The following is a 26,009-nucleotide window of genomic DNA, read 5'->3' as shown; positions in this document are numbered from 1 at the left end:
TTTGGGTTTTGGACAGTTGGTCAAACGCAACAAGTGATTTTTTAATATCACCTTGAGCATTTTATAGACCAAACAATTAATCAATTAACCAAAAAAAATAATGTAAATCAACGTTAGTTACAGACACATATTACATATTTCCGCTGAATGTTTCTGTTTCATCCTTCCTTAGTCTTACCACTGGCTTTAAAAAAACATATTTTTCTTTGTATGTCTTAGCATTAAAAATCTACAGGTGAACTTGCATGTTCACTGGAAAAACTCTAACATTTATCGCTCCCTTCATATAATGCCCCGTCATGTTCCTTTAACAACCAGGCAAGTGTGTGCTCCCACACATGCCTCCTGTCAAAACACATCTCCCACCTGCTCCCCCTTCCCGCTAACTTGATGGCTAGAAAAGGTTCATTTTAGCCGGAATCCGACAGCTAGCAGGGTCACAGCAGCCTGTGGATTAACACTCCGTGACAAAGGCGAGTCATCGAATTAAAGGCCTCGCATACATAGGAGAGGAGAGGGGAAAAAAGGGGAGGTGTGGAGTGGATCGGAGGGCTGAGGTTTAGTCAGAAAAAGAGGGACGGAGGGAGGGAGGGAGGCAGATCAGAGTGGCGCAAGAGAGATAAGTGACGGACGCACCTCAACATCACTCATCTGTTCATTCTCTCCCTCCCTTTACCGCCCCCACTCCCTCTCCCCATCCTTCCATCCGCCTGTGGGCCCAGCAGCAGTAGCTGTCACTACAGGAGAGTGCCTGTCAATCAAAGCTTCCTAATCCAATGGCATGTCGGCAGGGGACATGTCACATATGTTAAGAGGAGAGAATGAGGGGACTTGCAGGGTGTGCTTGTGTGTGAGCAAGTGTGTGTGCATGCATGTATGTGTATGTGGCTGTATGACTGTAGGGCAGAGCGGGGCTGCCAGAGAGTGTGGTGTGGCAGAGAGGCAGCGGGTGATGGAAGCTATGGTGACACATGAAGCCCTGGACCAACTCTGAGTAACCCACCAGTCACTAGAGGGACAGAGGGGGAGCAGAGGAGGTAGAGCAGGGCACAGGAGGGGTAAATGTGGAGGCACAGACAAGGCTAACTGCGACTGACATCGCTAGCATTCAAAAGCGGCACGCATGAAGCAGACAGAAATAGCACAAACACAAACAGATGGTGTGCATTTATTCGCGCGCGCGTGTGTGAGTATCAGACAAGTCAAAACAAGATACAGGTATATATAAGAGTGAACAGAGATTATTAGTCAAAATACACTATTAAGAAGTAATGAGTTGTTATAATTGTTATCCGTTATTGCTTTTCATTTCCAACTCTTTCATTTTCAGCTGGTTGGTGTGCAAGTGCGGTAAACCCTACAAAGCAACAGACAGAAAACACCAACAAAAAAAAACTCCTCAAGCAGATTAAATGTTTGGGTGTGAATGTCTGTGTTCATGCATTGGATGGAATGGCTTGGACTTAAACATAATAATGTGTAAAATGTCACTTGTATAGGGTGTTTTTTTCTCTAAGAAATGTATGGCTTGTGAGTATGATTCAAGTCTGAAATGTATCTTTCCTTTGGCACTATATTTGTTGAAACTTATGGTAATAGCTCTATCGAATCATCCAAAAACTCTCCATAAAAATCAGGCCCATATTGGGACTTTAAGAGCTTGACAGCTTTATAACAAAAGGTAAGGATCAATGGATGGATGGATTAATGTGCCATGAGACAGATGTTGACTGTGACTACCTGATGCGGCTGGATGCGTTGGACATTGCAGGTGAAGTCAAAGTAAAGGTGGAACTTGTCAATGTCCTTGCTTTTGTTTTGCTGGGCCCCTGGTTTTTTGTGGCTTTGGACAGTCTTCTCCTGCTCCTTCTCCTTTAGCGCCGACTTAGACACAGAGGACTGGATGGTCACAAAACTGTTCTCACACCTGAGACAGCAAGAGAAACACACAGAGGGAAGGTATTGAGCAAGAGATACTTCATTCCCAGTAAGAATGAAACACTAAAGCAGACAGGAGAACCGATAAAAGATATGCACAGTGCTTCACTGTACATCATAAAAACTTTGAAAAATTGTGTGCATGTGGATACGTTCTCACAATGTTTTCACGTAGGTGAGTGTTTCAGGGTCTTTCGCTATCATATCAGCCAAGATGTGCTCCACACCTGTAGCCACCTCTTCCACCGATGAAAGACCTGTCAGAGAAACAGACATGCAAACTGTACTTCAGAACAGTACTCCTCTGGACCTAATGAGGACCTTAATGAGCTCAATAAATCTGTAATAGCAAAAATAATTTTGTCTGGGTGTTGTTCAATTTTTAACTGTTTAAAAGTGATTGTGTATGTTTGTACATGAATATGTGTGTCTAAATCTGTAAATCTAAACTGTTTGAATTAAAGCTGAAAACCAAATAAGTGACCATTAGGAATGTGTCCTAATTCAAGTGATATCCTAAACTGCCCAAATTCTCTCCATAACAAATAGCTAGTATCAGTAATGTCTCCAAACATGATCTATCAAGTAAAAAAATCTTCTCTTCATGAGTCTAACACAAGAAAGTTTTTGTCCAAGAATAATGTTAACTTTCAGTGCCACATTCCATTTAATGTCTCCAAAAGTCCTCATTTTGAGTGTATGTGTTATGTCTCACCTTGAGTATCAGGTTTTACCCATGCCCTTAAATCCAGTGTGTGTGGGGTGTCCATCAGTGCAGAGACAGCCACCTCAAGGCCAAGTGCTTTGGCTCTGCGAGCCTTTGTCAGCTTGCTGCCTTTTTTATAGGGAGAATACTACAGACAAAGACAGAAGCACTGGACTGAGATGACTGAATAAAGGAGAGGTGTAAAGTGACTCATTCAGGTGTAGATGAAAGTGTGATTAAATAACATTGCAACCAAGAAAGATGTCCACATCACACTCAAATGATAGGTATTACTTTTGCATAAAAATGTGATTCTGACCACATGATCCAGTTCATCAGCTGATCGGCAGCTCCTCAGGTTTTTTTCCAACTCAATTGTCAAAACACCATCCTTCTTCAGGGTCTGAATAACAGACTGGGTCTTCTTAGCCAGAGTGCTGTAGCAACACACACACATACACAAATATACACAAACAAAAAGAAAAACTGATTATATACTGTGCAAAATCATAACAAAAACAGATAGACAGAGACACACACACACACACACACCAGACCACACACACCCACACCCACACCCACACACACACACACACACACACACACACACACACACACACACACACACACACACACACACACACACACACACACACACACACACACACACACGATAAAGTGTAAAACAATGTAAAACAATCAAACACAGAATTAATACTGTTTAAGGCCTCAAATCTTGACCACTAGCACCATCTAGTGGCTAATGTCAAATATGCTTTCTGGAAATTAATCCAGTCCTGCTCAGCTCATGTGAGAAAGCATTTGATGACTGCAGCTGTATATATGAAACTCTGTATCAAAATGTGAATCTTCATGCATTAAATGTGTGCTGGCGAAATGATGACTGGGTGATAAGGTGTATTAGTTTCTTTTTTCTTTTTTTGGTTTAATTTAAGGCGTTTCATGTTTCCTACCATAACTCCTCATATACCAGCTGGACGTCTCGGACGGCATCAGCGTCCATGTGGTTAATCATCTCTTTGCGGTAGCGTACCATGAACGGCACCGTATTCTCTTCACGAAGCAGTGCAGTGATATTTACACACACCCAACGATCCACACATGTCAGGGTGGACAACAGCTGAGGGGAAAGACATTAAAGGAGTACATCTATATAAACAAATAGCAAGCAGGCAGTAAGTAAGCAGTGAGACACTGCCCATATAGCCACCAATTATTAACTATTCAATAGACAAAAACCGTTTGCCCACTGTTATTCTCTTACAGCCAGTATCTTTGGGCGCATATACAGTATAGAGAGAATTTAGACATTGAACTGCGCATGAGAAACAGCTACTCATTTTCTCTTTGAGTCTCTGGTAATAGCACTACAATGTACTGCATCATAATGGATGATCTAAGTGTGTGATGAAAATTTATTTTCTCCAACCCCTTCACTGTTGGAGGGATCATTTTACTCTTCTTTATTAGTTTTGTTCAGCTATAAGTAACCACCAATACACATATTCTCCCTATGGGTGCCCAACTCCCTGACTGGATAGCTGCTTGAAGCAGGGGTGTCTATAGTAATGAAGAGAGACCAACATGTACAGGCAACCTGTGAAGCTGTCTGTTGATTTTCTCATCCACTCCCATCCTTTGCATGTTAGAACCCAACTTTTCAAAGTATTTATAATTTTGTAAAAGGGATAATGTCCCCATGAAAAGCTTATCAGCATTATTTCTTGGTGGTTAGTTGTCATGTTGGCAAAAGGGTCCTAGTGAGCTCTTAAGTTAGCTTAGTAACTTTTGCAAACAGAAGTAAAAATGTGAATGTAAAAACACTTAATTGTTGCTATTTGGTGGTGGCAGCTTCATGAATGCCCCATTGGGTCACCTTTCGAAACGTCCACACATTTCAGCATTGTGTGTCTGCCAATAAGTCAGTGAGGGATAGGCACTGCCGTATGCTGCACTGCTTCCACCACTGGAAAAAATACAGACAAACACTTTCATACACATAAAACACACCAACAAACCCAACAATACCTCAGTCAAGTCCCAGTTCATATTGAGCTCATTCCTCAGGGCTTGTGCTTCTGATGATGGTAAAGCAATTGGTCGTCCCAGGCACGCACTACTGGTCTTCTGTTTCTTTAGACAGGGCTCATCAAACGTGAAATCCTCCTCCTCTACTTCCTCTTTCTTTGCTATAAGTCCAGCTAGTGATGACCCTTCATCTGCCCATCTGTCTGCCTCATGGGCTTCTGAGACGATAAATGACACCCTCTGCAGAAAATAAAAAAGGAAAAAGAAGTGATAACAGAAAAAATTTAAAAAGGATTGAAAAAACTAGAAAAATTAGTGACGGGATATGTACTTTGTTAGAAGGTAACATCAGCCTTACACTAAAGAGAGTTTTGCTGAATTCATTCAATAAAATATTTTACTGGCACCAATTTTGATGTGCAGAGTTCACTAACACACAGATATTCTAAATTCATTCATGAACCAGTGTTATGTACTAGTGCACCAGCTCTCTTTCATCTTCTTTCAGGCATACTAGTGTATGTGTGTGTGTGTGTGTGTGTGTATGCAGATATACTCTTACTGAAATGGGCCTCAGTCTTACCTCCTCCTTCATTCTGATACTTGGCCCACTTTCTTCAGCCCTCTCTCCCTCTGGAAAATCTGTTTGTTTTTCTCTTTTTTCATCCTTTTTTTCATCAACATTTTTTCCCCTCTTCATTCCAGCCAACACAGATGCACCAGAATCCTTCCGAACTGAAGGGGCCTGTGTTTTTCGTCCTGCTGCAGCTTTGCGTGGTGCCCTTGGCTTAGGAACTTTAGGCACTTTGGGAGCTTTAGGTTCTTTGGGTGCTTTTGGCTCCTTAGGTTTAGCAGTTCTCTTGGCAGCTGCTTTCTTCTCCCCTTCTGCAGGGGCACTGGCAGCCTTGAAGGGGGCTTTCGCCTTTGGCTCTGGTGGCCTCCATTCCTCAATGTCCTCATCACTACTCATTGTCTGGGAAAAGGACCTGATGGTAGAGTATCAAACAAAGTGGAAAATCTGCTAACTATAATACAAGAATAGGATTTGGCTCTTTCTGCTAAATGTTTTCCCCAGGTTTGCCTGGTCTCCTCCATCATTCTTAACACAGGCTAGGGTCTCTAATGGATCAGAGAATCTTATTTGCATAGTCTAAAATGTGAATATGCATATGTTTGTGTCTCTTTTAGACCTTAGATGAACTGGCAATCTGGTGAACTGTTAACATCATTCCTAACAGTGAAGATACACCCCAATCTGCCCCCATGACCCAGAACACAAATATGCTGTTGTTGTAGAAAATAGATTGTCATTGCAAAAAAAATTACTACCATGAATGAATGAACAAAAGTCACTTACAGGTCGGAGTCCATATCTCTGTACTTTACAACTTTGCCAGTTGTTGCTCGGGGTCTTCGCATCATCTGTTAGAGAGTGTGTTTAGTTATTTAGTGTTACATCTAAGCTGTACCATTAAAATCACATAATTAAGATAACTGTGGTAGAATGTAAAGAAAATTTATTCACGTACTGTCCTTATGTACAATTTTGAGGTACCTCCATTTTACTTGAGTGTTTCCATTTTATGCTGCTTTATACTTTTACACCAACCCCAACTCTGGCGGAAATAATAAACTTTTTATTCAACTAAATTTATTTGACAGCTTTAGTTACTTATTACTCTGCAAATTCAGATTATTATGCCAAAATATAATCAACATAGAAATTAGGATGTATTACTACACATTAAGATACTGGGCAGTATATAAATTAGTTACAATTAGCCCCACCTTTACAAGCTGCAACAATAAAGTGATACTTATACATTATTGTGTTAATAACTATAATCCAATAATATAATATACATTACCTTGAAATGGGCCATTCTGCATAACGAGTACTTTTGCGTTTGAGCTTTTACTGAAATAAAATTTTTAATGCTGGACTTACTTGTAACAAAGTATTTCTATAATGTGTTATTACTACATTTACTTAAGTAAAAGATCTGAGTACTTCTTCCCCCACTGAAAATGTTTGTGGGCAGCGACTTAACGTTAGCGTAAACCCGAGCAAGTGTAGCTGTACCCACAGTTAAGCTAGCGTTATTTATATGTCGTTACCCAACAAATTAGGATTAAACAGAGAGCGGGAACATTTTACCTGTGTTAACTTCATCGGCAACACTGAATTTGCTAAAGCAGACATTAACATGCAAATGTTTGCTAGCTATCATACGGTTCGGTTAGCTGTTATTTCAAATTTGCCGCTTCATGCTGACGCTAGCAAAGTTAGCTGACTACATGGCGATACAACACGGCATATTCATTTATGTCACTGACTTCTAGCACGGTATGAGGCGTAACCAACTAACCAGTTGTACCTTAACACCGCTGGAAATCCTCAAAATATGTGTTGGTGTTCCGCTGGAAATTGTAGCGCGTGAAACCCCGCTTCCTGCAACAATATGGGCTCGACCAATGACAAGGTCCAAAATCTTAAAGGGCAAGCACCACCTCATTTATTTATTTATTTTATTTTATTTTATTTTATTTTATTTTATTTTATTTTATTTATTTATTTATTTTTTTACTGTATTGAAAGCAATCATGTACAATTTACATAACATATAGGCTACAAATATATAGGAGCAAAGAGGGGAAAAAGTGCAGGAAGGAGTAATTATAACATTATACAGAAAAATTTACTGTAAAAATAAACATGCAGTAAGATATTTACATTTAACAGAAGTAAATTAATGTATAGGAAGAATAAAATAATTACATAATCAAAAAAAATACATGTGTATAATTAAATAATTTACTCAGTAATGTTGTAGTTTTCAAAAATTATATGGATCTCTGCGGATTTTTTATTTTGTATAATAAATATCATACCGAGAGAGAGATTAAAGTTGCGTTCTCTATCTGATCATTTCATTTTATGCATATGAAATTTGCCAAAGATTAGAAATAACTGAATAAAAAAATAATGTTCTTTTCCACTGAATTGAATCTCAAAAAACATTAAAATATTAGTACCATACAGCATGACAATTTGACCAGGTTTCTGAGAAACAAAATTTTGCTCATTATTTATAAGTATATTGGCATACACACAATGAAAAGATAAGTGAAAGACTGTTCCCTTGCTTAGCCCACAAAAATCAGTGAAATAATTAATATTCAGTTTAAATATTTTCCAGAACGTGCTTTACAGTATATATTATACTACTGAGTGCCATTCTAGTTTTGTCTGATATGCTCCATGCTTTTTTGCAAATCAAGTCACCAAAAGTAGGCGACAGGAAAATTTGGATTGGTGGAATATTGTTCCCTACAATGATAATCCTTATTTCATAATGACAACATCTAAATCACTGATGAATATATTTCTTCTCCAATCTGATGACTGAGGTCTATCATCAAAATTCTTCTTCTTCTTCTTCTTCTTCTTCTTCTTCTTCTTCTTCTTCTTCTTCTTCTTCTTCTTCTTCTTCAGCTGGCAGGTTAGCACAAAGGCCCCTTACTACCACCCATTGCACTGGAGTATATTGTAGTAGGTTGGGAGTAAAATAAGTAAAATTGGTTTCACACTTATCATTCAAGATGCTTTGAGACTTTCCAAATAGTGATTTTAAAGTCAGCATATAAGAAAGCAGGGAAACTTTATTATAACCTCGCCCAAACTCTATCCATAACTGAGACTTTGTATTTGCCTCTACTCATAAAGCAATTTTGACATACTGTAACTGTTAAACTGTCTCACTGCAGTTCCCTGTGCCCCTCACTATGATCTCACTTCCTCTAATCATCTACTGCCTCACAAATGTCAGAATTTCAGTGGTGAGTCCCATTTGTTGTAATTTTCCCTGTTCCTCAAAAGTGACAACAAATCAAAACCGAAAAATTTACATAAGCTCAATAATTGTATTACATTCTGTTGAGTTTGTCCATATTGTGAGAAGCAGAGTAGAATCCATTAGTAAGATGCCTTGAGCCAGTCTGGGTCAAATATCTAAATGATTGGGAAATGAGAAATGCTAAAATTGTGAAGCAGCTACGGTAAAAAAAAAAATCATTATTAGCTTTAAAAAAAAACAAAAAAGATCACTGGATTAAATCAGTGGACCAAGTGAGTCAGCAAGTACAAGGCAGGCACACAATCTACATATTCAGACGGGTGACACATCAAGGGAAAAAAGATTTAGATTATTAATAAAGCCTGTGATTATTTCTGTATCATCCTTTTGGCACTTCCTCTGTCATTATCATGTCTTCCTGGAGAGGACATGATAACGACATACTAAGACAATAACAATTTGACAGCTGTCTAATTGTTGGGGTCTGCTGGTGATTGTGGGGCCTGAAAAACCGGGCAGGGGGCTATGATCAGGGGTCTGTGATTTAAGGATTTATTAATCCTGAACTGCAGGATTTTGAATGTAATTTTATATCAAACAGGGGCCCATAATGCAGAGATTTCAGCACAGGGGTAATAAAGTCCCTGAACACAGAAATAATGATAGTTCTTGAAAAAAGTGCTAATGCTACTAGCTAACTACTACTGAAAAATAATAATGCTAACACCAAAACACCAATAGTAATATCAATTCGCTATAATCATGTATAACATTCAGTATTTCTAAATTCAACATTTTCACAAATTTAATGTTTAACAAATCATTCTTATCATTTTACTATATAATTAACAAATATTTCATTAATTACAGATATTTTAGGCAATAAGAAGATATAAATAGGGATTATAAATGTTTCAATCAACTGATAGTTGAGAAATATCTTTATACTCTTCCCCTGGTAACAGATGATGCGTCAACATGAGCAACCAAACAGAAAGTCAGCTTGAAGAGAAACCAGCCAGAGCACAGTTTGGTTGTGTTGGGTTTTCCACGCCCATTTCTTTCAGTTCCCTCTATCTCTCTTCAGCCATAAAGGTAAAACCGAACTGAAGTCTGTCATTGACATTTGTGAAAAAGATTGCAGCTTTACCTTAAAGAAGGTATTATTTCTCTCTCTGTGTGTGTGTGTGTGTGTGTGTGTGTGTGTGTGTGTGTGTGTGTGTGTGTGTGTGTGTGTGTGTATGTGTATGTGCGTTTTTGTGTATTTGTATGTGTGTGTATTTCCTGTCAGTATATTAACATTTCGTCTGTTTAAAAAAGAAAAAATTGATTATGTGTGTGTCTACAGGTGTGTGTGAAGATGTCGGATCCCGAGAACACAACCCAGCCTCTCCTCAGGGCTCCCAGCCAGCAAACAGCAGTCGATGTAGGAGCACCTGCACAGGGGTAAGAAGTGTGTATGTGCTTGTTTCTGTGTCGTGATGGCATAAAAACACCAGGGGATCTGTCAGGTAGTGAGAACCAAAAACTTATTCCTCACTTTAGACGGTATATAAATAGGTCCCCACAACGTTAACCATTTAGGGTAAAAGAGTTCTAGAGACCTGTCTAATGTCAAGTTGACAGCTGTCTAATTTTTGGGGTCTGCTGGGGATTGTGGGACCTAAAAACCGGGCAAGGGGCTAAAATCAGGGGTCTGTGATTTAAAGATTTATTAATCCTGAACTGCAGGTAGTACTTGAAAAAAAGTGCTAATACTACTAGCTAAATACTACTGAAAAATAATAATGCTAACACCAAAACACCAATAGTAATATCAATTTGCTATAATAAATGTATAACATGAATTCTGGGTCAGGGGTTAAGGTTAGGGTAAGTGTTATGGTTTAGGTCAGGATGTCCACAATTAATGGAAGTCAATGCAATGCAAAGAAGGATAGCTGCGCAAATGTGTCTCTGTGTGTGTGTGTGTGTGTGTGTGTGTGTGTGTGTGTGTGTGTGTGTGTGTGTGGGCGTGTGGGTGTGTCAGAGATAGAGAGACAGAGATAGAAAGAAGGTGTTTCCTGTGGGGATTTTTTAGCTGTAGATGTAATTTTGCCTTAACCATTTCTGAAATTGAACTGAACTTGCATTCGTGAGACCAAGCAATAACAGTGATTGTCAATGTTTTTTAATTAATTTACTGCAAATTATGTATACTTTAATTTACAGGTAACCATTTTGTAAATCACAGTGCCATGTTTCATATTTTTTGAATGTATATTTTCTACATTCCATGCAGCAAGTGGTTTCCCTTTACCTCAATGAAAATCTCTCTCTTTAAAATGTGTTCATCTGTTCAATCCATCACACTGAACAACAAACAGTGCAGATTTTTCTAATCTATCTGCATTTACAACATTACTGAACAACACTAATGGAACTGTGGCAAAAGTGGATTACCAATCTGTAGCAAGTTTTCAGAGTCTAATGAAAATGTATGAAAAAATACTGACACCAATGGCTGTTTAAAAATGAAATAAATAAAAATAAACATGATTTATGAATTCAAAATTTGGCAACAGTAATGTAAAGTATACATCAAGTAGAAGATTGGGAAATAAAATCTGCAAAAACCCTTTAAATAGGTAGTAATTCTACTAATAGTCTATGGATATCTTCATGGAATTTCTTACTGTATTTTGTTTGGGGTTTTTTTTGTTTTCATGAGTAGATATAATTCAATGAAAAATATTATTATCAGTCTTTTAAAAAACAAGGCTGTGTTTAATGAGTTTCGTGTCAATTTATTATAGAACGGATACACTCACTGACCGAGTGAGCGAGTGTATCCCTGCACGTTCGCTAACTGAGAGCTCAAATGAACAGAAGTGATTAAGTTTGGTCTGTTCACCCAAAAGATTTCTTCTTTTGAACGAGTCATTTGCAGACGACACTACACTTTACTGCACATTCTCCGGTGGTCCCTCCCCTTCCGATCTACCTCTTCCTCTCTCTCTCTCTTTATCTCTTTTTCCGTCCTAAGGATTTAGTCCCCATGATCTCCTTGTCAGTGGCAGATATCAAATCAAGGGTTTTTCCCCCTTTTTTGAAACTGGCAATAATTTATCAAGAAAGATACCAGATCAAGTCAACCATGTAGTGATCCTTGAACAGTCAAAATGGCTGATGATTATACACAACAAGGCCCCTTCATATTAAAGACTTGTTCTTCATGTCCCTCCTATTGTTTCATTGTCCCTCACTCTGTTTTTCTCCCCGTGGTTCCATTTCAATATGTAAATGTCCAACAAGTCCTCCACATTAATCGTTTCTCTTCTCTTTCACTGCCTCCAAATCCCCTCATCTTCTCCCTCCCATCACTCTCATCTTGATTTCCAGGGGCCGCTCCAGCCGGGCCTATAAGGTGGCAGGTTTAACCGTGTTGGCCTGTGTCCTGGTCATGAGCCAGGCAATGATCGCCTACTTCCTCCTCAGCCAGAGGAGTGACATCAAATCTCTGGAGGAGCAGAGCAACAACCTGAAGACAGAGCTGACGAAGGGGAGATCTGGTGAGAAGGTCAAATTCAATTTGGTGGGATATACTATACACTGTTGGTATTTAGCAGAATGTCTTATCGGGCAAAATTAGGATGTGTTTCATTTGTCAACAACCCGATGAGAAGCTAAACAATAAAATTAAATGATAAAAGAAAAAGAAAATGTCAAATGTACACAAAATTCTCAGTGACCTGTAATTTATGAAAAGCAAATCAAATAATGAAACATCTTCCTGTTTTTTGTAAGGCCAAAAGCTAATGGAAGTGAAGCAACCAAGGTTGCAAGTGTATTCGGAGGATGAATAAACACGAAAAATATTATTTCACTTTAAAATATTCATTTATATATTTTTGTGTGTCCTGAACAAATCACGTATCTCCTAAGGACAGGCAGAATAGCAGGTCCAGTTATGTCAAGGGAAGCTGTGTAGGACTAGCTTTCCCTGGCTTTAGAGTCAGACTGAGTTAGACTGGATTTATTTTCCTAATCGATCTCTGTTTTTTCTCTACCTCTCACACACACTGTTTCTCTCTCTGTCTGTAGTTTCTGTGCCAATGCGGCTGCCCGTGCCCATGAACGCCTTGCCCAGGCTGATGGTGGACACTGTGGGCGAGGTAAAATAGTCCAATACCGGTCTTTTTAGCCTGGTACTAATGTCAGCGTTTGAGTTTCATAGATCCTTGAAAACAATGAGAGAAAACTCCCGCATGCGCACACACACACACACACACACACACACACACACACACGCACACACACACACACACACACACACACACACACACACACACATATATATATGTGTGTGTGTGTGTATATATAATTGCCATTGCAATTTTTTTCACCCAACAAATATACTGATACTGATAAGCTAATATGATCAGATATAGCAGCCCAGCCACTTTATCAGTCGGGCTCTACTTACGATGGAGGTGCGGGAATATTCTTTGAATTCAATGATATGATAAAAAATAAATCCAGCTTTAATGCAGTGACCCTTATGTTTTGTCTTGTTCTTCTAGTGGAATGAATCTTGTCATATTCTTGTAAAATCAAGTTTAAGATGTGGTCTTCGTCTTTTTCTCAGTTGTCCGTTTTGTTTCACTCATTGTATTACAGGAGGATTCCATCACAATCCCAGGAAAAACTGGTATGTTCTCTATATATTAACCCATCTTCTTATACATATATATATCAAATTAGAAAGCATTTAATTATAATATGTGATTACAGTCACACATCCTGCTTTTTTCCACTCGTATGTTTCTTCCAAAGTTCAGTAGTCTTATGCTCACATTGTTTTTCTGATATTGCGCTTCTCCAATTTTCTGTAAGACCGAGATATAACTCCTCTCCTCTCCCAGTCCCTCAGGAGGCCACCGACTGCCAGTTGGAGGCTGCTGGTGTGAAGGCTGTGCAGGTGCCAGGTTTCCGCCCTGAATGTGATGAGCGCGGCCTCTACCAGGCCCAGCAGTGCTACATGTACCAGTGCTGGTGTGTGAACCCAGCCAACGGGGAACAGATCCCTGGATCCCAGAGGGATGGACAGGCCAAATGCAGCGCCACTGTCCTTACTGGTAAAACAAGAGAACTGGTCACAAAGTCAGATTGAGAATAGAAAAAGGAATAATTTCAACACCGAGTTTTGAACCAGTGTATGGTATTCATGTTTTCAGGTAATGTGTATACTGTAGCAGTTTGGATCAAAAACGCACACTTCAGTCAAGTTTTGTTGTATTTTCCCATCAGTAAATCATTCTGGGGGTTTGATTTCATGGAAAATAAGCCGTATTTCACTGTGGCACAAAAGAGAAACCTTTCATACTAGTAGCACATGCACTTTGTTACAGTTTTGCTTTCCATACTCCACAGTATAACTTTAATGTTGTGTTTGTGTTTGAACATTATCCATAATACCTCCCCCAGGGAGGTAAATTTTTCAGGTCCTTCTCATTTTTCTTTTTTTTTGTAGTTAAAGGGATATTTCAGAAAACTCAGAGAAATTTGGTTAGGCCATTGGCAGAGGAATAAGAATTTATTTTTGGTGCAAAACAAAAGAATTTTTTGTAAAAGAATTTGCTATTATTGCAAGGTTTTTGACATTTTATAAATGAAATATACAGGCTTATGCTACTTCTCGGCCACTTCTGACATTCAAACACCTGTGTTTGCAGGCGGCCTGAGCAAAGTGTTTGCTGTGCCTAATGTTGATGTCTGATACAGTGGTGAGTACATGTTTGATGTTCCTCTGATTCGCTATGTATATATTCATATATAAACTTTTGTGAGCAGTACTGTATGTACAGTGTGATTATATGCCTCTCTCGGCTATAGTTTCAGCTCAGTTTTAATTCTCTCAAGTTCAGGGTAATTTTGGCAAGGGACATTTCCACAGGGAAATTACTTTCTATTGTCAACTGTATTTTTTCATCATTTGTTTTCTGTTTCTGTTTCTTGGGTAACTGAAGCTGATGAAATCTCCTCCAGAGACCAGCAACACGTCAACTTATAATCACCAACATCTTTGTAGGTCTTGATAAGTTAATGGGAGTTCTATATACTGCTGATAAAATAGCATATTTTAATCATTTATCTGTTTTCTATCATCATATCTTATTATCTGCAACCATTATTATGTAGACAGAGATGACCTTTGCTATTGATTACATAACATCTTTCAGTTTTAAATGGCTAGTAAGAGTTAAGGATTTTGAAATGCTTTTGTTATTGCTTTCCAGACTTAAAAAAAGAAAGTTCCTTTTGTTCAAATTGTGTTGAATGTCAGTTTTATAAGAAGTAATGGGATGTTGGGAAATTTGTAAAGAGCAGTGACTTACTTACTTAAATAACAACACGAACTGAGTGGCGATCCAGTTGAGTGTGGGCAGAGGGCAATTATTAATATATTTGTTATGAAGAGTAGATTTTTGGCTGCCCTTTTACATTATGTTTTTAAATTATTTGAATCATGAACATGGCGACTTGGTCTGTGAACGTCTGGCTAAAATTCAAGGGTGAAACTCTGATTAAAAGTAATGTCACACAATTGGGCACAATCAGGAACAACTGAGACAAGTGTGAACTGTATTTTCCTCATTTATTTGAACTACCCAAATAAACCTGTTAAAGACAGATTCAGTGGTTTTCTTTCACAAAGTCACACTGTAATTTCAAACTGTGAAGTTCTAAAAAACTTCTGCATTGATGTGCGCGAGTGAAAACTCATGACAACAAGACAGTTAGATTAGCCAGTGAAATAAAGCACCATCGACTGACCTGTCATGTTCTCTACACTGCATATATGCGTTTAAAGAAAGGTATTACTCAAAGAACAAGAGAAATCATGAAAATGAATAACACACAGGAATTTAAAAAACTAAGAGCATGTAATATGAGGAAAGCAACACAATGATTGATAGGCACAAGTTGTTTCTGGGTTCCAGTTACCAAACACACAGTACTCATATTTTTTTAATATACTTTCCAGTCAAAGTAAAAACGAAAGTGGGCTGAACCTCAAACCGAATTCAAACGTGTTTCTCCTTTATGGCTTTTTGTCTTAATACCTGTCACAGGTTTAACTGTGTACATAAGTGATGTGCGTTAAATCCAATGGCGGCAATACAGTACCTGGAGAAACTCGTGTTCTTGTCACGTGAAAACCATCTTGGTGCAGTACATTTCTTTTTACATTTCTTTTACTACATTTTTATCTTTAGATGATTGTTTATTGATTCAATAGTGTGCTGAATAAGATTATCTTTTCTCAAATCAGTGTGTACTGTCATGTTGACACATATAAAACTGTATTTTTTCAGATTTTTGGTTTTACTTGAACAGAACCTTACTATTAAATATATAACTTTATTTAAAATAATAAGAGTACAACCATTGTTAATGGGTTTAAATCATAGGTGGAGAAAAACACATTTTCAAGTTATCCACCTACAGTGTACAGCAGAAATGAGTACATCCCCTCTGAAACCTAACAAATTCAGCTACCTCTCTTTACAAGTAAGACATATTTTGGGTTCCTATACAATGTGATGTTCCAACAAACATCAAGAGTATGATTTTCTTAACTTTCTTATCAAAATGATAAAAGGCCATGTTGCAAAAATGGGTATGGCCTCCTTGAAGTTACAAAATAAAATGTTGGAAAAAAAAAAAAAAAATGTTTTCTGGTGCTGGTTAAGGGGAATTGATAAGTAGTTGAGCCTGCTCAACCATCACGCTTAAACAGGTGTTATTGGTTGATAATTAAAAGTACTTAACCTACTGAATCAATCTCAGGCTTAATGTTGACAACAAGGGCAACACATGGGAGAGAACTCTCTGGAGACCTGAGAAGATAAAATTATTTCATTACACAAAAGAGGACAAAGGTACAACCTCTGATTTTAGCAAAGTTGCCAAATTTCGTGATTATTTCAAATTGATTGATTTAATCCAAATTTCAACAATATTCGTTATTGTTGACATATTGTTCTATGTTGTTATTAAGTATGTGTTTAATAAAATTCAGTTTTGTTTTGTTATCTTTCTATTAATTGTAAAGGCGATGATTTAGAAAAAAGTTTAAACTCTATTGCATGTCTTTTATATTATTAAATGTGATATGGTTCAGCTGTTTTTCTGTTCATTAAGGTTTCCAGACTCTTGTCCTGCAGCAACAGCATTGTTTTTGGACATAATATTGACGTTTATCAATCAAAGTCAAAATTTCTCTTCCTCAAAAGGAAAATAAAAACCTTTGCAGTACATACTACACATCAACACGATACAGACACCACATTTAAATAAGTAAAAATGTCACTTTAACACTGTTTTTCTTTTGTTATTTCTCAGACGAAAAACAAAGTCATTGATTTCTACAAGACGAAGAAAATGCTTTAAATCCTTCAAATTGATAGAAGTGCAAAAGCTCAACTGGTTTCCAGCATAAGAAATAGGCAGCCAAATTCCATCAGGAAAGTCTATTGCACACATGGCATGAGATGATAATATCAAGTCCAGACCAGAGTAGGCACTCTTAATATATATTTTACATAAAAATAATTTAACAGACACTGTTAAAACTCCCAAGTGCAATGAAAAACTACGTTTGCACAAAAATTTCACTTTAGTGTACATTTTCATCCAACAGCCTACTAACTGCTCCTGCAGACTGAAGTATATTTTTATTTTTAGCAGTGTGAGGTTGAATATAGAGAGAACATTACATTTCTGGGAATACTTTCACTCGTTTTTGATTAGTGTGTCATTTTAGGAGTCATTTTTATAATTGTAAAAATGACAGGTCTCTGAAAAGTCTAACTTGAATGATTTTTCATGAACCTCTGCAGAGATGAGGAGTATAATTTAAAATTAAAATTAAAATTAAAATTGATTAACAGGAGAAAAACTGACCAATAACCAAATGGAGGGGTGCATCGTGCCCGTACTTCAGACGACACCACAGACTTTGCTCTGACACCTGCAAACAATGTGAAAACTAACAACCACAAAGGGTTTTGACAGGCTTTACATAGAGCACCATGTGATATGAGATGAGAAACTGTTTACATCCTCCATCATCCCCTGAGTGTAGAAGTGCAAAATAGATACAGCTGCTATATTTTTTTAACCACTAGAGGGCAGAAGACACCACAGAAAATGCCAACTCAAATGCCTACTGCACCTCCGATGCGATAAACAAGGGCAAAACTTCTAAAGCAGTTACTCTGAAGCTCCTTTAGTAAGGATGTGAATAGCTGGTGTGCAAATGTAGACATTAGTTGGTCTCATTATGTAACAGATAATCTTTGGAAAGCACATATTGTAGTTTCAGGCAGGACGGGGTTGGGATCAGAAATCAGTTATAGCAGCTATAAGGATTTTATTAACGGTAGCAGTTTGTCTAAATTTTTACTCACTGACCACATCTGGGATCTTGTGTGTTTAAATTAAGTGAATTGTAGTCCTTTTCCACATGCATGTTAACATGCTCAGTCTATTACAATATATATTTCAGTAAGTCATTCTCCAGAGTCATGTAGCAAGGGTTCAGATGAACAAGATTCAGATGAATTCAAAAAAAGAAATACAAAAAGAATCACTGTTTCGCCTTAGTTTATAAGTTGGCTTGCCACTTTAGAATTTTCCTACCTGCTCATCCATGTGGAGGATGAAATTAATAACCCCTGAAAAGTTTTTAACTTTTTAAATACATCTCTTCCCATATGTAGCTGCAGTTGGCACCCTCTTCTTGTAGACGTCTCTCATCCTCCCCCCTCCTTTCTTGTCTTCTTACTTCTCCTCCTCACTTCTCATTTGCGTCCTCCTTTCAGGTTACTTATGTAGTCTTTGATGGTTTCTTCAATGTTGGGAACAGCATAATTTTGTGCTGCGTAGATTCCTGTACACGTTCCTACAGCAACACCCAGCAATGCCGAAGAGCGTAGCCTAGCAACGATGTACCCGGCCAGAAAACCCTTCAGGAAAGGAGAAGCAAGCAGACTGCCTCCCTGGAGAAGAAAGGCGAGGAGAGATCAGATCAGGTACATGATAGTCTGACCAGTGGTTTTATATCTACATCTGCATACTGCATACAGTTGTCATGTTTTCACAGCTGCCTGGCATGCGAACACAATTCAAAGCGGAGCAACGTGAGCATGTACATGTTAGTGCCTGTGTGACACTTACTGGAGGAACCCCAGCCTGTATCTCATCCTCCACCCGTCTCTGAATGTCCTCCAGCTGGTCCTTCAGCTCCACCAGGTCCTTGAGCTGGCCCAGAGGATTCTACACACACGTGCACGCATACAAATGCAGACAAAAAAAAAACAACAGGTTAGTGGAGCTGACCAGGATTTCCTAAAGCCCTGAGTACATCTTACCATGGTAAAACATTGTTTGTAAGTTGGTTTCAAGACTGTACCAGCAAACAACATGCTAAAATATACATTGAAACTATGTATCCTAGTAAATTCTTATAAACTGCAAAACTGTCAGACTGAGCCAGTCCTTTACATTAACGTACCAGTTCATTCATTCATCAACAAGCTTCTTATAGGCTTATATCACCCCTATCTTCCCATCGTTTAGTGCTCACTTTGAGAGCAACTTATTCAGATCTTGCATAAAAATTACACTGCCATTAAATTATACAGAACAGGTCTAAATTTTTAATCAAAACTTGCCCATTTCATTAATGATGTTGGTGTTCCTAATCATAATATGACATGTAAGCATAGTGTGTGACGTTTGAAAAACACTGACACACTGGCTGATCACTCATGGTCATTGTCCAATGTACTATTAGTTAAGAGGTAACTAGTTATTCTATATCAGGAGCAAGGCTGGATTACCAACAGGGCAATACCCCAAAAGCCCCACGATTACTACATGTCATTTGGGTCAACGTAATTGGATGAATCCAATTCAGAATCCCCGCTGCGACTAAAAGATGTCAGGTCTTCTATCTTCCAGCTTGTAAACGGACTCTGGGTCAAAATTTAGTTTTAAAACCTTAACTGTCTTAATTTACATTGTGGTCATTTGTTGTTAAGTATTTTATCAAATGGCTTCAATTTTTTTCTGTGTCAAGTAATTGACACGCAGAAAACCTTGTGCAAGGTAGTATTATTCTACCAGGGAAGTACTGTAAGGCTGCAATCAAGAATTATTTTCTATATCAATACATATGACAATTGCTTTTTTTAATAACTGATTGATTGTTCAGTGTATAAAATGTTAGACTATAGTGAAAAAGGCTAATCATTATCCCCTGAAGCCCGAGTTAGCCTATTTAAATTGTTTTTGTTGTCAGAATCAACCGTCAGAAACCCCAAAATCTAGGTCCATGGGGAACGAATATGTATAAAAACTAAGTTTAGCCCTGGGACCCCCAACGAGGTTATGATCAGCAACTATATAACATTACTATTTTTAAGTTAAGTTTACTATCATGTGATATTTGCTCCAGGCAACTAGCACATCTCACAGCTACCGTTAACTATACCCCTTTCTATTTTTGTTGTGACCAGTAACTTACGATGGCATTTTTACAATCTGAGACGGTACATTCAAATGAATTACTGTAGGTCACGTTTTTCCTCGTTTGCAAACTGGTCGTCTCAGCGTCGACACCCCTTTTCATCTTCTTGCTAAAACTGTCTAACTAGTAACGTTAAACCAGCTAGTTTGGCGTTGGGTTAGCAGTTAGCCACCAGCGCTTACATTTAGCTTAACAGCTCGTTAGTGTCTTGTTGAAAAAACAACCCCCCCCCCCCCCCCTCAAAAAAAATAAATAAATCTAACGTTACTAACGTTACTTCATTTAGGTAAACTAATTAGCCAACTACGTGACACGTAGATTACTAAACAAGCTAACAGTTAAGCTAGAATATTTTAAGAATAGCCTACCTGCATATTGTTTTACTTCATAAGCTAACGTTAATCGAATGACTGTACGTTAGGCAGACTGGTGTAATAATTCAGTAACGCCAATTATCGACAATGTAAATGTATCTTAACGTTATACAGTTAGGGACAGACCTTGTCGTTTGCCATAGCTCCACCGTGCGTATCTTCGCCAGCTCTCTCTTCTTCCTTTCCCCCTGACTCTGTTGAAAAACAACGTCTCTGCCCTCTACTGGTCACTCACGGGCCCTACCCGGGGTTTCAGATCTTCTCCACAGTGAGCAGTAGAATAGAGATGAGGAAGACGCATAATTCCCCTGACTATTTTCGCTCACTGTGTACAAATTCACATATGTATGGGGCACACATGTATGTTTGTATAGATTATGCCTATTATATTATTATAACCTGATGAGCCTTCAAAATATTCCACACAATTATTTAACCAGCAGACAGCTCACGTACTCACAATGGCCTCATTCCTTCCTTCCTGGTTCCAATTTAGTGATATGGTGTAATGATAGCACAAATAATACACGAGTAACATTATAAAATCTGATGCCGTCTAATTACTGGCCTAATATCCTGTTTTGTAACACAGATTCCTCATCACTGGTTACACTGCCACCTGCCCCAACACGTTTTGAAACTTTCAGCATTCCCACATTACTGCAAAATGTCTCAGGTGAAGCACATTATCTTGCTGTCATTGAAGAGGCCATACTGTACGATGCCTCTGCCTAGAGGCATTTCATTTCAGACATTAAATCCACAGGGTACACTACAATCTTCCATACCCCTTGCTCCTAACTGACCGAGAGGAGTCTGTCTAATTAACTTGGACGTGCTCTGTGCAAACTGTGCAGTCTGAGATTTTACCCTTACTGGTGCTAGAGAGTCTGCATGAGAGAGCACAGATGATGAGGCGTGTGAGAGAGGGAAGAAGAGTGGGAGAGAAGTGGAGAAAATGACTAGAGAGACAGAGGGATAGTGTGTCATGGAAGCATTGGGATGCTCATTAACCGGAGGTGTTTGATTTGCACTGTTTTGTCACCATCACTGCAACAACCGAGCCTGAAGAGGGAAGACAGATTGTAATGATTAAGAAGCAGCAGAACGAGCCTAACTCCCCAAGAATATAAAGCTCAGGTGATTACGTTGACTGAGTTGCATTTATTACGTTGTGTGCCTTGAAGTTAAAAATGAACGGGTCCCTCTCCCGCAGCAGCCTGGACGACTCGTCACAAGTGTGATTCACGGAGACTGCTGAAGTGAGAGTGAATGGCAGACCTTGGAGTCCCAGGAGGCGAGAAAAGAAAGATTGGGAAAGATGGAGAGAGGAAGTGTTAGAAAGTTAACAGAGAACGAGAGAGTGATTGCCCTCTGATGGAGGGATGGGAAGAGACAGAGAGGCTGAAACTGCAAGACAGCACAGTAAAGGTCTCTGCCGTGGATTAATTTGAACAGATTAATCTTGCCATAACAACTGATTACTTTTTAGAACGGTACTTGGTGGTTTCTTCTGCGGCACTATGTTACTCTAGAGGGTCTTAAAAGTATTTAATCCGCACACTTGGCAAGACAGAGAGTCCATTAACCTTTCCTTATTCAGGGTTATCACAGGACCAACCTGATATGGAGCACAGTGTTTGATGGTCTCGTCAAGCTGGAGTTTAACAGTCTGCACGCTCCTTCTCCGTGAGACTGAACACTGGTCTGCGGCTGTTTAGGAGCCGGAAGGAGTGATGGAGGTAAGGTGTCTCTGATCTTCAGCGCTCGTTGATGGTTCAGGGGGGTTATTGATTTTGGCTGAGGCATATTTGGCTGACTAATCTTTGGACACGGCTGTAAAGGGAAGGTCATTGAAGCTCACGGTGCAGTCACCACAGTGACGTGCCTTTGGCTAATGTGAATTCATATACCATAAAGATCAGGGGCAGCCAACAGATTTACTGTACATTCGGTCCGTCGGTTTGAGTTAAGAAGGATGACAGCCTGTTGTAATGTCATGAGGCACAGAATGCTTGAAATAAGCAGTGACGTAAACATAAAGTTGTTCATATTCAGTGAACAGCGAAACATTAACTTATAGCTTTGTGACTAAAGCTTCATCTATTATTCAACAAGCCTATCTCAGTCTTTACTTTTAAATAATTAAAAGGGTTTTATGTCAATACAAGGGTTGTTTGTCTAGTTATAGCGATTACAATTCAAATGATGGGAAATGAAAGCCCTGTGCAATTTCAGGACATAAAAGTAGCAGTTTTTTTTTTTTTTTTGGTTTGGTGGTTGTTGTTTTTTTTCTGCAGCAGGCTTTGAGGAGCACTTCAAAATTTCCTGCATAGTCAGTGCAACGGGTACATTTCACTGTCGTCTAAAATGATTTTTGTTATAGACAGTAGAGCAGGAGAGTCACGACGCACACTCCGTCGACCGAGTGTCTACCTGAAACGGGAGAGGAACGAGGTTTTAATGAGCAACCTTGAGTACGACACGGATCTCAGTGATGAGCCCATGAATTCTGTAATGTCAGCCTCAGCAGCTTCATATAAAGTAGTTAGATAGACACTTAGTACTTACACATACCCAATTACTGTTGAAGCTATGTTGATTGATCTGTTCCTACTGATATGTTTCTCATATGGGATGCCACACACTTTTTTTAAGCGTCTCGAGACATATACAGGTGGCTTCCCGCTTTACAAAAACACAGTGACTGTGACAAAAATGCTAAAAGCATCTGAACTGTGTCACTTTAGCTTTCTTCAGTTTGTGTCATGTTGTCATCAGCGTACCTTTTGTGATGGGGATTTGTTTTCTAGTTGTGCAGTTATCTGGCCTTGATAGTGCAGGCGGTTACACATTGTAGTCTCTGGCAAATCCTGTGCGCAGATTAAAAGTGGCGCTAAGCTGAGTTTGAGGAAAGGAGGCATGAAAAAACAACTTGTATCTTGGAAGGAAAATATTATTAATTGGTTTTATCACTGAGTGTGCGAACAAATTGCCCCTTGCTGCCTCATTTGTCTAAAGCACTGAATTATAGTTTCATAACCTGTGCCCTGCCTCAGGAATGTTGAGGCTTCAACACTGTGCTCTGCCCCGCTCCGCTGCGTTTGGCTGCACTGCATCGGGTTGGATGTTGTGTTGTTTTGTTATAGATAAGACCATCCCTGTGTATAAAATGTGGTGCTCTTCAATGTGCTGCACTGTGCCGTGCTGTGGTGCCTTGAAGTGCGGTGGTGTGCGTAGCAGGCAATATTTGAGAGTGCATTTGTTTTTATATAGCATTGTTTTAGTTTGCAGTCTGGTTGGACCAGTCCATTGGCATCACTGAAAGCTTTTCATCAATCAGACACCTTTGAAGTCTGCCAGATAATGTGATGCATTGCTCCAGGCTTAAACCTAAAAGCCTTTTAGCGTGGCTCGGTGTTTTTGTGGGCTGAATTGGCCCATGTTCAGTTAAGTTCCCTCATTAACCTCGGTGTTCAGTATTCAGCTGGCGTTGCCACTGATGGCTACTGATACAGTGTACTCTGCTTCCACTAGGACCTATAGATTTTTTGAGATGTAAGTTTAATCACGAATGTGCGTGACTCAGCGTTGTTGAGATGGAATACGGTGCCACCAAAAAAAAAAAAATCACCTGCCACTTGAAAAAATTAGAAATAGGTAGAGAAAGACTTAAGAGATAAGAGAAGGAAAGGTCAAATTGTATTGACTGTGGGGAAATTGATCTAATACACAATTTTTACAGACTGCATGTAAATTGTAGCTCAGGATCATTCGTATGAGTAGTACAAGATTTTCTGCCGTAGAATCCTCTAAGATGAGTTATACTGTGATCCTTAGTATCACAAGTGAGGAAGGAAAATGTGGAATAACTAGTATATCTGTCTGTTTAGTAAACAACACGCAAACACGACGAAATATGCTACAAACACCTGTACACTTTTAGTGTCCAGGTAGTTGGCTTTGCAGTGCTGGGACATGGCGGACGTGGATAAGCAGCTGATGCTCCTGTATAGTACATTAACTGCTAACACAACATTCCCCGATTATTACACTGATGATCAAAGTACTGATAACTAAAGAGCATTATTGGTTGATATGTCCTGTACACGTACAGTATGTCGGATATTTAAGTGTTTTCTGGATGACAAATACTCTCCTGCTACTGTTGTAACTTCACTCTTTTTCAAGAAAACACATGAATGCACTTTTTCCTCCCTGTCTCTCATAGTAGTATTCATTGTTGAATCGTCAAATCCCCATATGGCATTATATTTCTCTCTTGTATTTTCTCCATAGAATTGGCACGCCGATTATATTTTTCCGTGTAATAAGCGGAGGATAAGCATTTGAGCAGCAGTAGCTGGGAATGAAGGCCTGAAATTAAAATGGACTGTTTCCATTTCAAAGAGTTAAGATGCACTGGCTGCTTGCCACTAATGATTTCAACATTCAGACTGTGTGTGTGGGGGCTTGTTTTACTATACTTGTAGGGTCCGACAGCTGAACCCCCCCAGAAGTTTAAATGGCTGTTTGAGGGGTTAAGACTTGGTTTCAGGGTTAGGTATTCAGCTGTGATGGCTAAGGTTAGGGTAAGGGGCTAGGAATGCATTATGTCAATGACATGTCCCCACAACAGTAAGTAGAAGTAAGAACAGGGTGGGTGTGTGTGTGTGTGTGTGTGTGTGTGTGTGTGTGTGTGTGTGTGTGTGTGTGTGTGTGTGTGTGCGTGTGTTAGCTATAAGCCAATTAAAGTTTTTAAGCTCTGTTGCTTTTATGGCATCCTGAGGCGAGTCAAGGTAGGGGAAGAGAGGTACTGCAGCCTCAATGCACCACTCTGCTGTGATGTGCCAGAGTGTGTGTGTGTGTGTGTTTGTGTGTACTCAGAGGTGCATATGTGTAGCCAGATATAGCACCCTGTCGACAGAGCCAAAGGAGAGAGCAACACAGCTGAACGAGGCAGGAAAAAACCTTATCAATATTGAGTTAGGAGTGGTGGAAAAAAAAAAAGAGAGAACGTGACTTTATGTGTAGGCAGCAAACAAGTGTGTATGGGGGAGAGAGCTGGCAGCATGTAGAGCGAGGAAAACAGTAATATAGTGAGAGGGAAGTCTGGAACAAACGGGAGAGTCCCAAAAGAGGAGTCGAGGGGTTGCAAAGAGGAACGTGAATGAGAAAAAGAGTGATAATGTGAAAGGAAGAGCCATGGAGAGATGCAGGTATGCGTGTGTCCACTTACTCTGTCGTCCGGAGGCACTGGTGTTACACAGGAGGGTCTTTCCTTCCTCAGTGATGCTGCATTAGCATCAGCACAACTCGCTCTGTACCCTCTCTATTTCTACCTCTTTCTTTGACTTTTTCTCTACCCCTCCCTTCTCCTCTCTCCTCCTCTCCCTCACACATATACTCCCACACTGGTGATGCCTGAATCGGTGGAAGTCCCGATCGGAGTCGTTCGAGCCCCTGAGCCTAGCAGGTCTGTGATTAGCTATAATGAGGTGGTGAAG

At 39.2% G+C, this 26,009-nt stretch overlaps 3 protein-coding genes across 6 annotated transcripts in view; 1 reads left to right on the top strand and 2 right to left on the bottom strand.

Moving 5' to 3' along the window:
- The window catches only part of srbd1 (S1 RNA binding domain 1), a 55,814-nt gene extending 48,643 nt beyond the window's left edge, over positions 1 to 7,171 (bottom strand). The window contains exons 1-9 of one of the 2 annotated variants that reach the window (XM_040139765.1): positions 7,072 to 7,171; positions 6,051 to 6,115; positions 5,277 to 5,679; positions 4,694 to 4,933; positions 3,619 to 3,785; positions 2,964 to 3,081; positions 2,654 to 2,792; positions 2,099 to 2,195; positions 1,741 to 1,927 (exon numbers count right to left, since the gene is read on the bottom strand). In XM_040139765.1, coding sequence (XP_039995699.1) covers positions 1,741 to 1,927; positions 2,099 to 2,195; positions 2,654 to 2,792; positions 2,964 to 3,081; positions 3,619 to 3,785; positions 4,694 to 4,933; positions 5,277 to 5,679; positions 6,051 to 6,115 — 1,416 coding nt within the window. In that variant the 5' untranslated portion in view covers positions 7,072 to 7,171. Of the gene's footprint in view, positions 1 to 1,740; positions 1,928 to 2,098; positions 2,196 to 2,653; positions 2,793 to 2,963; positions 3,082 to 3,618; positions 3,786 to 4,693; positions 4,934 to 5,276; positions 5,680 to 6,050; positions 6,116 to 6,851; positions 7,026 to 7,071 lie in introns of those variants that run through there. The other variant, XM_040139764.1, reaches the window with a different exon arrangement.
- Positions 7,172 to 9,515: 2,344 nt separating this feature from the next.
- LOC120796431 lies at positions 9,516 to 15,222 on the top strand. 2 transcript variants are annotated; one of them, XM_040139274.1, is made up of 8 exons: positions 9,516 to 9,645; positions 9,899 to 9,996; positions 11,932 to 12,101; positions 12,634 to 12,704; positions 13,210 to 13,240; positions 13,455 to 13,667; positions 14,265 to 14,315; positions 14,559 to 15,222. In XM_040139274.1, exons 1-7 carry the CDS (start codon positions 9,529 to 9,531, stop codon positions 14,306 to 14,308), a joined length of 744 nt encoding a protein of 247 aa, XP_039995208.1. In that variant the 5' UTR covers positions 9,516 to 9,528; the 3' UTR covers positions 14,309 to 14,315; positions 14,559 to 15,222. The 2 variants fall into 2 exon arrangements, with proteins under 2 accessions (XP_039995208.1, XP_039995209.1); XM_040139275.1 differs by having other exon boundaries at positions 9,613 to 9,710.
- LOC120796432 (SLC35A4 upstream open reading frame protein-like) lies at positions 15,189 to 20,741 on the bottom strand. 2 transcript variants are annotated; one of them, XM_040139277.1, is made up of 3 exons: positions 20,629 to 20,741; positions 18,775 to 18,873; positions 15,189 to 18,596 (listed from the first exon to the last, which is right to left on the bottom strand). In XM_040139277.1, the coding sequence occupies exons 1-3, from the start codon at positions 20,641 to 20,643 to the stop codon at positions 18,399 to 18,401; spliced, it is 312 nt and encodes a 103-aa protein (XP_039995211.1). In that variant the 5' UTR covers positions 20,644 to 20,741; the 3' UTR covers positions 15,189 to 18,398. The 2 variants fall into 2 exon arrangements, with proteins under 2 accessions (XP_039995211.1, XP_039995212.1); XM_040139278.1 differs by lacking the exon at positions 20,629 to 20,741 and adding an exon at positions 20,497 to 20,615.
- Positions 20,742 to 26,009: the final 5,268 nt, after the last annotated feature.

This window comes from Xiphias gladius, chromosome 11, assembly GCF_016859285.1.
Source record: "Xiphias gladius isolate SHS-SW01 ecotype Sanya breed wild chromosome 11, ASM1685928v1, whole genome shotgun sequence".
Lineage (NCBI taxonomy): Eukaryota > Metazoa > Chordata > Actinopteri > Istiophoriformes > Xiphiidae > Xiphias > Xiphias gladius.
The sequence above is the reverse complement of the archived record's forward strand: the minus strand, read 5'-3'. Positions and strand labels throughout refer to the sequence as shown.